Source organism: Denticeps clupeoides, chromosome 13, assembly GCF_900700375.1.
Source record: "Denticeps clupeoides chromosome 13, fDenClu1.1, whole genome shotgun sequence".
NCBI classification, from domain to species: domain Eukaryota; kingdom Metazoa; phylum Chordata; class Actinopteri; order Clupeiformes; family Denticipitidae; genus Denticeps; species Denticeps clupeoides.
In genome coordinates, this window is record NC_041719.1 from 252,224 (window position 1) to 264,537 (window position 12,314).

The 12,314-nt window shown below is 51.8% G+C and overlaps 2 protein-coding genes across 2 annotated transcripts; both read right to left on the minus strand.

The window, feature by feature from the left end:
* Nucleotides 1-716: 716 nt before the first annotated feature.
* Nucleotides 717-3,697, minus strand: LOC114802451 (protein FAM181B-like). Its single transcript, XM_029001373.1, has one exon. It carries the CDS (start codon nucleotides 2,163-2,165, stop codon nucleotides 1,224-1,226), a length of 942 nt encoding a protein of 313 aa, XP_028857206.1. The 5' UTR covers nucleotides 2,166-3,697; the 3' UTR covers nucleotides 717-1,223.
* A 970-nt stretch (nucleotides 3,698-4,667) lies between these two features.
* LOC114802100 (lysosomal Pro-X carboxypeptidase-like) lies at nucleotides 4,668-11,843 on the minus strand. The gene is made up of 9 exons (XM_029000757.1): nucleotides 11,443-11,843; nucleotides 8,476-8,616; nucleotides 8,295-8,396; nucleotides 8,040-8,221; nucleotides 7,813-7,970; nucleotides 7,478-7,641; nucleotides 5,669-5,836; nucleotides 5,348-5,535; nucleotides 4,668-5,134 (listed from the first exon to the last, which is right to left on the minus strand). The coding sequence occupies exons 1-9, from the start codon at nucleotides 11,593-11,595 to the stop codon at nucleotides 4,912-4,914; spliced, it is 1,479 nt and encodes a 492-aa protein (XP_028856590.1). The 5' UTR covers nucleotides 11,596-11,843; the 3' UTR covers nucleotides 4,668-4,911.
* Between the last annotated feature and the right edge of the window lie 471 nt (nucleotides 11,844-12,314).

Below are 12,314 nucleotides of genomic sequence, written 5' to 3' on the forward strand. Positions count from 1 at the left end.
GAAACACCTACACGTCACTGAGGCTCCAGGATTTACCCACAATGCAACTGCTGTGCCTTGATAGCAGCTGTAGCAACATCTCAGTCCCAATTCTGACCCACATTCATCTGTTCTACCTCGGCAGCAGCAACCCACCTGTAACTGGTCTTCACCCACTGATACTACTGGGCAGATGTTCTTCATCTTTACCTTTCATGAAGACGTAAGTCAGCACACAGGACGGTGTTTGGGTGCGGCAGGAACCTTTAATTCACGTCATCTGCACAAGTTCTTAATAAACAGTTCATGGACGCTGTGGCTGTGGACTGGACCCTCGTGCCTTCGACGTGCATCGACACTGCCACCATGTGGCGTCCTTTGTCATTTTATCAGTTGCTTTCTTCCATAGAAATCATACATTTATTTTTTATTATATATTTAGGGTTGCAAAATGAATATTTAATGAGCCTTTTTAATCCAGAATTGCTGATTTGTCACAAGACAGGGATTTTCTTCACGGTCATTACAAATCCCGCCAAATTACCGCCATCATCGCTCATAAAGCTGGCAGCACGTAATCCTTTACAAAGCAGCCACGTCGCAGTCAGTGGACAGTCTCTGTGTTGTCCCCGAGCCACCAGGGGGCAGAGCTGCCTGGAAGTTCATAACCCTCCCTGCACCAGAGAAAAATGATATTATACCGGCGCGGTGAAACAGAACGAGAGCGATACGAGAGATAAATAAAGACCAGCTTTATTTCGTCTTGCCGTGTTATTATGTACAGATTTTAAAACCTTGCAGGACTGAACATCACGCTGATTGTAGAGCAGAGGCACGTTCCCGTGTTACTAATACCAGTCAGTAGTTCTAGTAAAGAGCACGTCGTCACCCGTTACATGAAGAACAGAGCAGCTTCTACCAAGGGTGCTTCACGTCCTAGTCTACGCTTCACAAGAACAAGTTGATGGCTGTCGATTGCACCAAGCTGAGAGAACACCATCCCACCAGCAGGGAGGAACCTTTAACCAAAAGCCAGACATGGTCCAGGGTACCTCCAGGTTTCAAATCCAACCGCCGTGGAGGAGCATGAAATGTTCAACTTGAGAAGAGAACGATTGCTGGACAGATTCCTTCTCCTCTGTGGATGGTGATTTTAACCCTGAGATGAGTTGTACGTATGTTTCGTGAACCCATGGATGGTCCTGGCCAACGTTCTCACCCATTCAGGTTTTCGGTGACGACTCTCAGAGAGAAGGGAAGCCGCCCCGGCCGTACGCGCCGGCCGCTTCGTACGAGCCTGGCGGACTTGAGTAATCCGTGAAGAAGTTGGGGAAGGACATGGCGCAGACGGGAGCGTCCTCCAGGGGCTCCCCGGAACTGTACATGGCCGGCTGTGGTGGGACGGTCTTCTTGGAGGGCCCGCCGCAGGTAGGCCAGGGCTCGGAATACACGAAGCCGCCGGTCAGGAAAGGGTGCGTGTCGTAGGAGGACGTCTCGGGTCCTGGCACGTCTCTGCCAGCTGTCCCGCCCTGGAACAGCTCCTGCTCCATCATCATGCTGCTGTAGTCCGGCCCCAGCAGCTCAAAGAAGTCGGCCGCTTCCGGGGTCCCCCGCTCGAGGTCCTTGAGGGACATGCCGGGGGTGGAAGTGACTCGGGGGCAGTTGGCCGGCTCGGTGAAGAAGGACGGGGGCAGGTTGCGGTGCCGGAGGGGGGGTTTCTTGGCTTTTTCTCCCCGGATGTCCTTGGCAGCGGGGTTGAACAGGGCTGCCAGGCTCTTGCTCTGGAGGCTGGCCTGCACCCCGTCCCTCTTGGGGGGCAGTTTGCCCTGGAAGCTTCCAGGCTGTGGGGTCTGCGGCGAGCCGTGCCGCTTGCTTGAGTCCGGGGTTTGAGGTGGACTACCTGGCGCAATGATCCCGGTGCACCTCTTGATCTGCTTCTGCAGATACTTCCGGTGGTTGACCTTCCGCTTGGACTTCACAGGCTTGTCCAGGGCCAGCTTGATGTTGCTGGACGCTGAATCGATGAAGCTCAGGAGGTCCCTCGTGGTCTCCCGGAAATCCCCGTCATGCTCCACCTCGCTCAGAAGGCTGTTCTCCAGGCCCTTGTCCATGTCGTACTCCATGATGGAGCCGGGGAAGCAGAAGTTCAGGAACGGTGAGCTCATTATGGCGGCCTGAACAGCCATCGCTGGGCGACTTGAAGGAACCTTCCGCTACATCCAGAGTCCCTCAGCCATGTTCCTGAAGGCTGGATTATGTTGATCTGCTGCCGTGGGAGGACTCGCTGCACTGCTCGCGGGGCGACACTGAAGGGGTAAAGTGTTCCTCGGGGGGAAGGGACGAGGTCCTTTTAGGAGGGAGGGCTGATGATGTCAGGACATGAAAGAGGGGGGGCCGAGGGACCCCCGACTTAACTCTTCGCTCACGCCTGACCACCTGCAAGTGAGGGGGATTTGTCCAAGACGCCCCGCTGTCTCCCTAAATAATGTCCCCCGGCACGACCGTCCCCGTTATTACTTGTTCGTCAATTTCAAAACACCCCCAAGTATCAAAGACTGTCTGAAGTGGACCTGCAAAAGTTGGTACGTTTTAAAGCTTAAAGGATCCGACTCGGCCCTGACATCCTGTTTCTGTTTAATGTGGGGTTCTCTCCTCCCTCCTCTTCCTCTCCTCGCCTTTTCTGTGCATTCCCGCACCAGTGGGAATTTCTGCCCCGTCCTGACAACTATTATGGGCTGCCTTTGACATACAGCCCTACAGGGTCTAAATAGCTTCTATTCTTCCCGCGGCCGTGAAAGGGAGCTTTGTGCCAGAGATTCATTAAAGTGCACCTCACAGCCCCTCCGTAAAATGGCTCTCGATAATGAACAGTCGATTTAACTAGAAAAGCTGCCGGAGCTGTTAAATTAAAGGGGAATAAAGTGCCAGGAGGAACGTTGACCTTAAGAAATCCCGCCGGCGACTAAAAGTGCCGCCGTAAACAAGCGCACATTTACAGGGAGCCTGTTGGCCGGCGGTGAATGCTGGTAGGTCGGTGTTGGGGCGCGGGGACCGGGGAGGAAGGCCTCGTCCGCGCCTCCTGTAGGGTGAGCGTGTGCAAATCCCGCACTTTCTCACGTGACCTTCTCGCTCCTTCTCCCTTTCTTCTCTCCTGAAAGTGCATTTGAAGGTGAGGCCGTGAATCACTCCGCGGCCGAAGGGGAGGGGGGGACCCCGTTATTATCATGGTAATTCCGCCGGTGAAAGGGACAGTGAAAGTGATAGCAGTGATCTAATTATCTGTAGCCCGGCGAAAAAGGGGCGTCCGAGAGAAACTGACACCGCCGCACAATGAAGAGTTGGGGCAACAGCGAGGACCGTAGCAACGGTGCAGAAAACAAGCCTTCCTGGCCTGGGAACATGCATTCAAAATGACCGCTCTTACATCAAAACCGCCATATTTTAATAAAACGCTGTGAGCTCTTTTCTTCTCCTTTATTCTAAGACGCGCCGCGGCCGATCCCGGAAACGGCCACATAAAGGCTTCAGTGGGGTGGGGGTGGAAATTCCTGCACACTTGAACTTCCAGCGTTCCGTCCGAGGCATGAAGAGAACATTAAGCAGCACTTCACTCTATACTTTCCTGAAAAACGGCACTTTCTGCTAAAAATAGTGCAAAAGTGTTCACCAGTACAACATACTTTCCTACTTGTGGGACTACTTTACTTTACTTTACTTTACTTTACTTTACTTTATTTTGCAGACGCTTTTATCCAAAGTGACTTACAGGACGACACCAGCAATTCTCGTTCGGTTTCTATAGATTTTGAGTTTATAAAAACTAAGAGCCCTGATAAGGCCCAACTTGTCAGAAAAAGAACACGCTCAGAGTGTGAGTGTGAGTGTGTAAGTCTTGGATTCGTCTGAAATACTTTTTGAATAAGTGCGTTTTCAACTTTAACCCTTTAATCCACCTAATGAAGGATCATCTCATCTTATATTGAAACGTGCATCCAAGCAGCTTTCAAAAAGCAGAGATTTGAGCATATTTAATTTTTTGCAATTTTGAAATGTTCTTCTTTGAATTGAGAGACTCCACAGACCCCCAATTTACAGACATTGCTGCACCCCTCAAGCGAGCTGGCACCCTGTCGCCCCGCCCATCTCCTCCCGGCGGTGTGTGGTCCCCGTGCCGGATCTGACGTCAGACTCGGAGAAGGATGGCGGTGTCACCGGGCCTGAGTAGCTGCTGGAAGTGCTGAGGAAACATCATAGGAGCCTGATGGCCGTCCCAGAACCTCCACTTTACACCAGCAGACGGGTGATCTGCCCACAAGTTCTTCTCGAATTCAGCAGCCAAAGTGTGTGATCTGAACGCGGAGTCTGGGGGCATCTGGAGGGGTTTGGGGGTTGTGCACCACCCCGTCCGCTCCTTTGCTTCTCTTTTCTCCGTCACCCCTAGTCAACCCCGTCCCTCTCGCCCCTCTGCCCCAGACTCTCAGTGTGCAGCATTAATAATATTACCAGCGGGGGGGCCGTTTTTAAAGAGGAGAGATGGGGGCGTGGAGGATCCCACAGGTGGAGAAGCTCCAACCTCCCACAAGCATCTTTATTGCCGCTCAGTGCCACTGCAGGAATACGAACCTCTGGTTCTCCTGGAGGTCGTCTCTCTCTCTCACACACACACACACACACACACACCAACCAAATATTTTAATGTTCTTTATTCTTTATTACTCTATAAACTGTCCAGCCATTTTCATCACCATTCAAACACTAAAAAAAACACTTTATTGGATTAGGAACCGGATTAGGAACCGTTAAAATCTCCAAAATCACCTGAGAACATCTCCATACCCCAATGATGCTTTCGGCACATCTTCATGGGATTTGATTTTGTACAAATCACCGGACACATGAAGACCTGGAAGAAGTCTGGCTTTGGCTTAACGCTCAGTCCGAGATCAAGATGAATGGGGAGGTGCTGGCCTCCTCGATCCACTTCCTGAAGTACTTCACCTCCCGCGCCCGAGCGATGAGCACGTTCTGAGGGTCGTACTCACTGTTGTAGCGCAGGTCCAGGTGGTGCGCCCCCTCTGGTATCACTATGGCGACGAGAGAGTCGGACAGGCTGCTGGTCACCCCTCCGCCCGTCCACGGGTCCATCCCTCCGTTACTGCAGAGAGGCAACGAGGGTGTCAGTAGCCAATTAGAAGAGCACAGACTTCCAGGTTCAAACCCCTAGCAAGACACTGAACCCTGAGTGTCTCCAGGGGGGGACTGTCCCTGTAACTGCTGATTGTAAGTCGCTAAGGGCGTCTGGTAGATGTTACCACCAACTTTCTGAATTGAGAGGTCTGTTAATGGAACAGAACTTCAGGGAACTCACCTGAAGACGATGTTGCTGTGGGACTTGATGTCTCTGCCTCCGTACGCTGTTTCAGCCCAGTCTGGGCGCGGCCTCACGCCAAACTCGTGGAAGCACTCGTCTGAGAAGGCCTGGAAGTCCCACTCCTCTGGCTCGAACATGTCCTGGACGCCATCCGTGCACATGGGCATCACCATCTCCGTACAGGCCTGGGCCACCACAGACCAAAAGCCATTTTAAAGGAGGACCAGCGACAGGCCACGCCTCTTTAAATATCATTATTTACCTCGTTAATTAACTATGTGTAATGCGTGTACGAGGGGGACCGTGCTGCAGCCGCACCTGGTAGAACCAGCCCCGCGTGCCCAGCTGTCCTGTTGCAGTCTGGGAGATGTCCAGGCACTCCGCCTGTCCCGTGTAGTTGTAGTAGAGCTTCGCGGCCTCGGCCACGCCGCTCAGCAGCTGCTGGTCGGTCACGCCGGCGCCGAAACCGAGGTGCTTGCAGGCTTCCTGAAGAGAAAGGAGGAGGGCCGTCCATCTTACACCAGACGTTTCAATTCTGGGGTCGAGGGACACGTCTAAAGATCTTTATTTAAAAGACGGGGGCGCCGCCGGCCCAGACTCTTCATCGAAAACGTATTTTGGGACCGCGAGGAGGAGGGGCTGCTGGCATTCTTGGAGTGCCGAGCTCCGATTAGCATCCGAATCCGGCTGGAATGGACTGCAGCTCCGGCCGAATTTACGGCGCAGACTTGTGTCTCCGTGAAGGGGCCGCGAGGAGAGCGTCCATAAAGTCCGGCGTTCCCAGCAAAGCCGGGGGGGGGTGGAGGCGGGAGTGGCCCAGCAGAGCGGATGATGAAGTGTGTGGGATCAGCGCCGGGTGGGGGTCTTGAGAAACAGGGGGCTTCGGTGAATCAGGGGGGGCGCAGACATGTCCGACTGCAGAAACAAAAAGGGCCTGAAGCATCTTCTGACTACTTTTCAGATGGGATTAGCCTCATACATTCATGGCTGCCAGCAGATTCCCGTCCTCTAAGCCTTCAATGGGTCCTTCTCACACTCACTCACATAATCACATTAGCTTTGTCATTAAAAAAAGCTCCTCTTCGCACCCGGGGCCTAAACCGCTTACGCCACCCATAGGGGTCGCATACATTACAGGCTTTCGGCTAAACTGCCCCAAACGACCGTTTTAGCGAATTCGCCGGACTTTAAAGGTGCCGGGCGTGTTGGGAACTCTGTCTGTGCTCACGTGGCAGTTCGATGTTTCGTACCGCACTGCAGGATGTACACACCACGTCTTTTACGAATGTGGGGGATTGCTGCCTTAGCGGAGAAGACGATGGTGCCAAAAACGTTTCTAAAATGTAGAAATGTATCAAAAAAAAATGGCCTTTTGAATAAAATATAAAACATTGTTTGCCATGTACTAGCCAACAACTAGTGATTGTAAGTCGCTCTGGATAAGAGCGTGAATATGTACACTAAAGAAATGTGCTAATAAACGGTGCATCCTGTAAAAAAATCCTATCTAAAAGCAGAAATCACCATTTTGGGTCCGTGTTTCAATGAAAATTCACAGCCAGTCCAGTCCAGGGAAAGTCCACATTTCTTGTAGATCTGGTTCACCCGGGGCGGGGGCTGTGCTGACCCCAAATGTGGGAATCTTGACTTTCTTTTATACAGGTCAGGGGGGGCCTAGCGGTTAAGGAAGCGGCCCCGTAATCAGAAGGTGCCACTGAGGTCCCCTTGATGAAGGTCTTGTCCCCACACGCTGCTCCCCAAGCGCCTGTCATGGTGGCCACTGTCACCAAGGGTGACGGTTAAATACCGAGGACAATTGTGGGTTTCACTTATGACATCCTGTAGATAATTACCCACAGGGAAGCAAGTTGGGACAACTGGTCCTAGATCAGTTTATAAGCAGTTATAATGCACATCTTCACCAGTCACCATTCGTACCTTCACGACGTCCTGGTGAGAATAGAAGCATCGTATCTACAGCTTCAGATAACCTCATGAATATGAATGTGCCGGGAGCGTTCTCCTCCCTCACCGACATGTCCACGCGGACCACCGTAACGAGGCCTGGAGGAGACGTGGCGCGTCGTGTCGTTTGGCTGGATGAAGGAGAGAAGGAAGCGGCCGTACCTGCACAGGCCAGGCCGGCAGCGGCTGGAGGAAGTCGGCACCGTACGGGTAGTTCACCATGGCCAAGTTCCCCCAGGTCTCCTGCAGCCAGCTCTTCAGGCCGTCCCCTCTGGACAGCGGGGAACACAGGCCAAACTCGGCCGCCAGCCAGCGAAGACCCTCGTCTGATCAAAGCCCGGCGAGACGAGCAGAGACGTTCAAGTTAGAAAATACGCTCAAAAAAATACGCTCACATGACACCTGATAACCGCGACCGTATAGTCGACTACTTCTCCATATTTCTGTAGTAAAATACTGAAGAAGAAGAAGGTTTCACGTATGAAGAGACTTGGTACCCGTGGAGGCGAGCCTGTCCACGGCGATCCAGGACCTCCTGACGTTGGCGCTGCAGTGGGCTCCGCCCTTTGAGAAGACCTCGGTGACGATCTGGTAAAAGACCCCGCAGGGCACCATGCCGGGGAACTGCCAGATGGGGGCGGAGGCGGCCAGAGCCCTACAGACGAAGGGCCGTGATCACGCATCCGGTCCACAAGCGAGGGCGCGATGGCGGCCCGCCACTCACCCGACCACGACGTGCGGGTACTTCATCCGGAACCAGGCCGCCAGCATGCCCCCGTACGAGCCGCCGACGGCGATGACGGGGCTGCCCTCGGCCCCCGGCCGGCTCTTCTTCAGGGCCCCCACCAGCGCGGCGTAGTCGGCCAGCGCCTGCTCCGAGCTCAGGAAGTTCAGCCGCTCGGCGTCCTGCGCGGTGTCACACGGTCACAAGGTCACCGGAGAGGCGGCGGTCCCGCTGCGGAGCGCGGCTCTTACTTACGCGGAACGACTCGGCGCCGAACGGCAGAGACTCTCCGTAGTAGCGGTGCTCGGCAAAAACCAGCATGGCGCCCAGCTGCTCGGCGACGTCCCACATGAAGCCCTGAAAAGGCAGCGCGGTCCTGAGAGTCTGCGGGGGAACCCGGTCACGCCCAATATTCACACTCCGGACGGAACGTTACAGTGTTATTGCAGAACCAGGTGATGTCCCCCTCATTTCCAGTGTAGAAGAGGATCGGCCCACCAGATTTGTGCCAGTGCTGGTCTGCAACCAGGTATCTCTGCTTGAACGTGCCGTTTTTGAAGAACCCAAAATGGTCGATCTACAAAGAAGCATAAATAAAATAGTAATAATAACCTGCGCAACAACTCTCAAAATCATTTTTAGTTCATGCAATAAAAATAAATAGAATATATGGCGCAAAATATAAAGGGAGCACAGAAAAACAGCACCATGTATCTCCAAGTCCATCACAATCCTGTGAGGTCAAACTGTCCACTTAGGAAGCAACACTGATGCTGCTGTACAAATGGAATAGACAACAGGTGGAAACTACAGGCAATTAACAGGACGTCCCCAACAAAGGCGTGGTCCTGCAGGTGGGGACCACAGAACACTTCTCAGTTCCTGTGTTTTCTGGCTGATGTTTTGGTGACAAATGTGAGCTGAACAAGAAGGTTTGCTGTGTGTGCCAGCGTAGTGTCCAGAGCATGGAGGTGCAACCAGGAGACAGGCCAGAACATCAGGAGACGTGGAGGAGGCTGTAGGAGGGCAATAACCCAGCAAGGTGGACCAGGAGGATCAAAATGACCTCCAGCAGGCCACAAATGTGCTCAAACGGTCAGAAACAGACTCCATGAGGGTGGTATGAGGTGTCCAGAGGTGGGGGTTCTGCTTACAGCCCAACACCGTGCAGCACGTTTGCCATTTTCCAGAGAACACCAAAGTTGGGGAATTTGCCACTGGTGCCCTGTACTCCTCGCAGATAAAAGCAGGTTCCCACTGAGCAAGGGACCAGAGGTGGGCTGACTGCCATTAGGTACAGAGATGAGATCCTCAGAACCCTTGTGAGACCATATGCTGGTGCGATTGGACCTCCCGCCCGTTCCCCAGACCTGAATCCAATTGAGCACATCTGGGACATCATGTCTCGCTCCATCCACCAACACCATGTTGCGCCACAGACTGTCCAGGAGTTGGTGGCTTTAGTCAATGGGACGAGGAGGAGGAGGAAGGAGGAGATCCCTGAGGAGACCATCCGCCACCTCATCAGGGGCATGTCCAGGCATTGTAGGGAGGTCCTACAGGCACATGGAGGCCACACACACTACTGAGCCTCATTTTTACTTGTTTTTAGGACATTTAGGACGTTGGATCAGCCTGTAGTGTGTTCTTCTACTTTCATTTTGAGTGTGACTCCAACTCCAGACCTCCATGGGTTCATAAATTAGATTTTTATACAATATCTTCCCAACCACTTGCGTTGTAATTTGTTCTGTTTACAACCTTTTTATTCTTATTCTGTTTTTTACTATTTATACTACTTCCTGGATGCTGGGAAATATGATTAAGATCCAAACAGCAACACATTCTATACATAACAGCAAATACATTACTGTCTAAACCGTATCAATAAACTAAAAAGCAATTAATAATAAGTATTTTATGAGGCTGCCCCCCCCCCGACTAATTTAATTCATACATGATAAAAAAAATCATGACCAATATCAAAATAGTGAGAATTAGAGAATTACAGAGCATCTGTCTTTAATGGTCATAGTCACCATATTGATGTTGGTATTTAAATATAATGTAAATATAATGCTGTGCGTGGATGTGAGGGGCGTGTCCGCTCTGGCCTCGCGCCACCGCCGCTTTGTGGGGCCGGCGGAGGGATAATTAGCCTCAATTTGTATTTAAAACCCGCAGCCGGGCTGAAGGATGCCACATTCGTTCCGGCTTTACCAGCCCCTGTGACATCCTTTCATCTGAACCGTCCCACTGGACCCTGAGGGGGGCGCTGGCGGCGCCGAGTCCAGCTGTTGGGCTGAGTGAGGGGGCAACGTTACGATCCATTTCTCAAAACCAACCAACTAATGAGGGAACCGTGAATCGGGCCAGTTAGACGGGTGACATTACAAAGACGGGTGAGGAAGCGAAGGTTGCCGGTTCGAATCCCGAGCTACACCGTCTCTACACACCGCTCCCCAACACTGCTGTCTTTCACTAAGACAGGACCTCAAAAATGATCAATCACAGCGCCACCTGGTGGAAAATGATCTTCTCATTCGCTTAAAATATATATAACAGACGAGCAGGTTGTGAAATAAAAAAGGAAGAAAAGATTGTGACGCTGCCGGACGTTCTTTTATTATTGATTTGTGCTGAGCTTCTCAAGTTTCTAGTGAAGTTTCTGAAGAGTCAGTGATTCTACTGGAACCCAGTCAACTCCTCATGCAGCAGAACATGTGGACCTCCGATGAGGATTTCCTACAGACAGCTGCACACCCCGCGTCCCCCTCAGGACAGGAAGGACAGCACAGCCGTCCCAGGACTAAGCGGACCCTCCTCAATCGTCTCATCTGCGCAGCCAGGAAGCAGCCTCACTCTTCCTGAAGACAGAAGCATGTGACAGGGGACAAGGTTCTTCCTGCTTCTGCTTGTCCAGCCTGCTGGCGATCCAGACACAATGCTGCGGCAGGGAATAGAGGACATCCTCGCAGGAAGCCACCAGTCTACTAATGAGTCCAGCGTACACCCGGAGTACTTATATTACCTGTCATAATGTCCACAGCAACTGCATAACATACATATTATGCATATTATACATCTACGGACTGGTGCTAGTAGCCTGGTGGGTAACACACTCGCCTATGAACCAGAAGACCCAGGTTCAAACCCCACTTACTACCATCGTGTCCCTGAGCAGGACACTTAACCCTGAGTGTCTCCAGGGGGGGACTGTCCCTGTAACTACTGGTTGTAAGTCGCCCTAGATAAGGGCGTCTGGTAAATGCTGTAAATGTTAACATATATAAAAACTTCCCCTGAGAAATGAGCTGGAAAGCACTTTATTAAGAGAACAGCTATTGACAGAAGCCACGCGTGTCGTGTGAAGTGTCACCAGTGGGGCTAAATCTCTGCTCACCTGCTGCTGGAAGTAGAAGGTCCGGTACGACGCGGTGCGGCCGCCGGCGGCGACGCCGCCTGCTCCCCTGCGTCCGGGCAGGATGCGCGACTTGAGCCCCGGCGTCCGGGACACGCAGAGGGACAGGAGCAGCAGCGCGACTCCGGGTCTCATGGCCGGGACGTCGGAGGAGGAAGTGCGGAGCGGCGCGGATCTTCGGAGGAGGGGACTTCAGAACTGGGGCTAAATATGAACGGATGTTCAGCCAACTAAGACACAGCAAGTTAACACTTTTATTTCTTAATTAACCTGCACTGTGCAAAGCACATTTAACACACGTCCATTGTGATCAATTGTGCGACGCACAGAAACGTTTCAAACGAAAAACAAAGAGAACGATGCTCCTGAGCGGCGGGTTTACGTGTGACGTAGACGCGCGGTGCATGACGGGAGCTGGAGTCCTGGGTCAATAAACTACAGACACGTTCAGAATGAATATTAAAGGAGGCGCAACATCAATAAATACACAATTACAGGGACATGCATACGTATACACAACGTACAGATGCCCATGGTGGTCTTTCCTATACATTAAACTCCAGTGGTTTATTAATCCAGTCTATCTAAAAACAAATTATGTTACAGATGTAAAAATAATATAGATTAACAGGGAGAGAAATGTACAAATGTGGTGGAAATGGCATTTTGTGGTGTAAAAATCTCCTGAATGTGATATAGATAAGATATAGAATATTTAGAAACCTAAAAATTATAATGCCACTATTTTGTCCACTCATGAAATCCCCATTTGACTCACCATTACTATACTGGCCAAGTAAATAACAGTAAAACCCAACAGACAGGAGTTTCCTCTTAAGAAAAACACACAAAAT

What these genes read in the sequence shown, in the direction of transcription:
- LOC114802451 (XM_029001373.1), bottom strand. Translation starts at nt 2,165, where the DNA reads ATGGCTGTTCAGGCCGCCATAATGAGCTCACCGTTCCTGAACTTCTGC.
- LOC114802100 (XM_029000757.1), bottom strand. Translation starts at nt 11,595, where the DNA reads ATGAGACCCGGAGTCGCGCTGCTGCTCCTGTCCCTCTGCGTGTCCCGG. An exon ending in CCTTCTACTTCCAGCAGCAG is followed by an intron (nt 8,617 to 11,442) that starts GTGAGCAGAGAT and finishes GCTTCTTTGTAG; the next exon opens with ATCGACCATTTTGGGTTCTT. An exon ending in TCGGCGCCGAGTCGTTCCGC is followed by an intron (nt 8,222 to 8,294) that starts GTAAGTAAGAGC and finishes GACACCGCGCAG; the next exon opens with GACGCCGAGCGGCTGAACTT.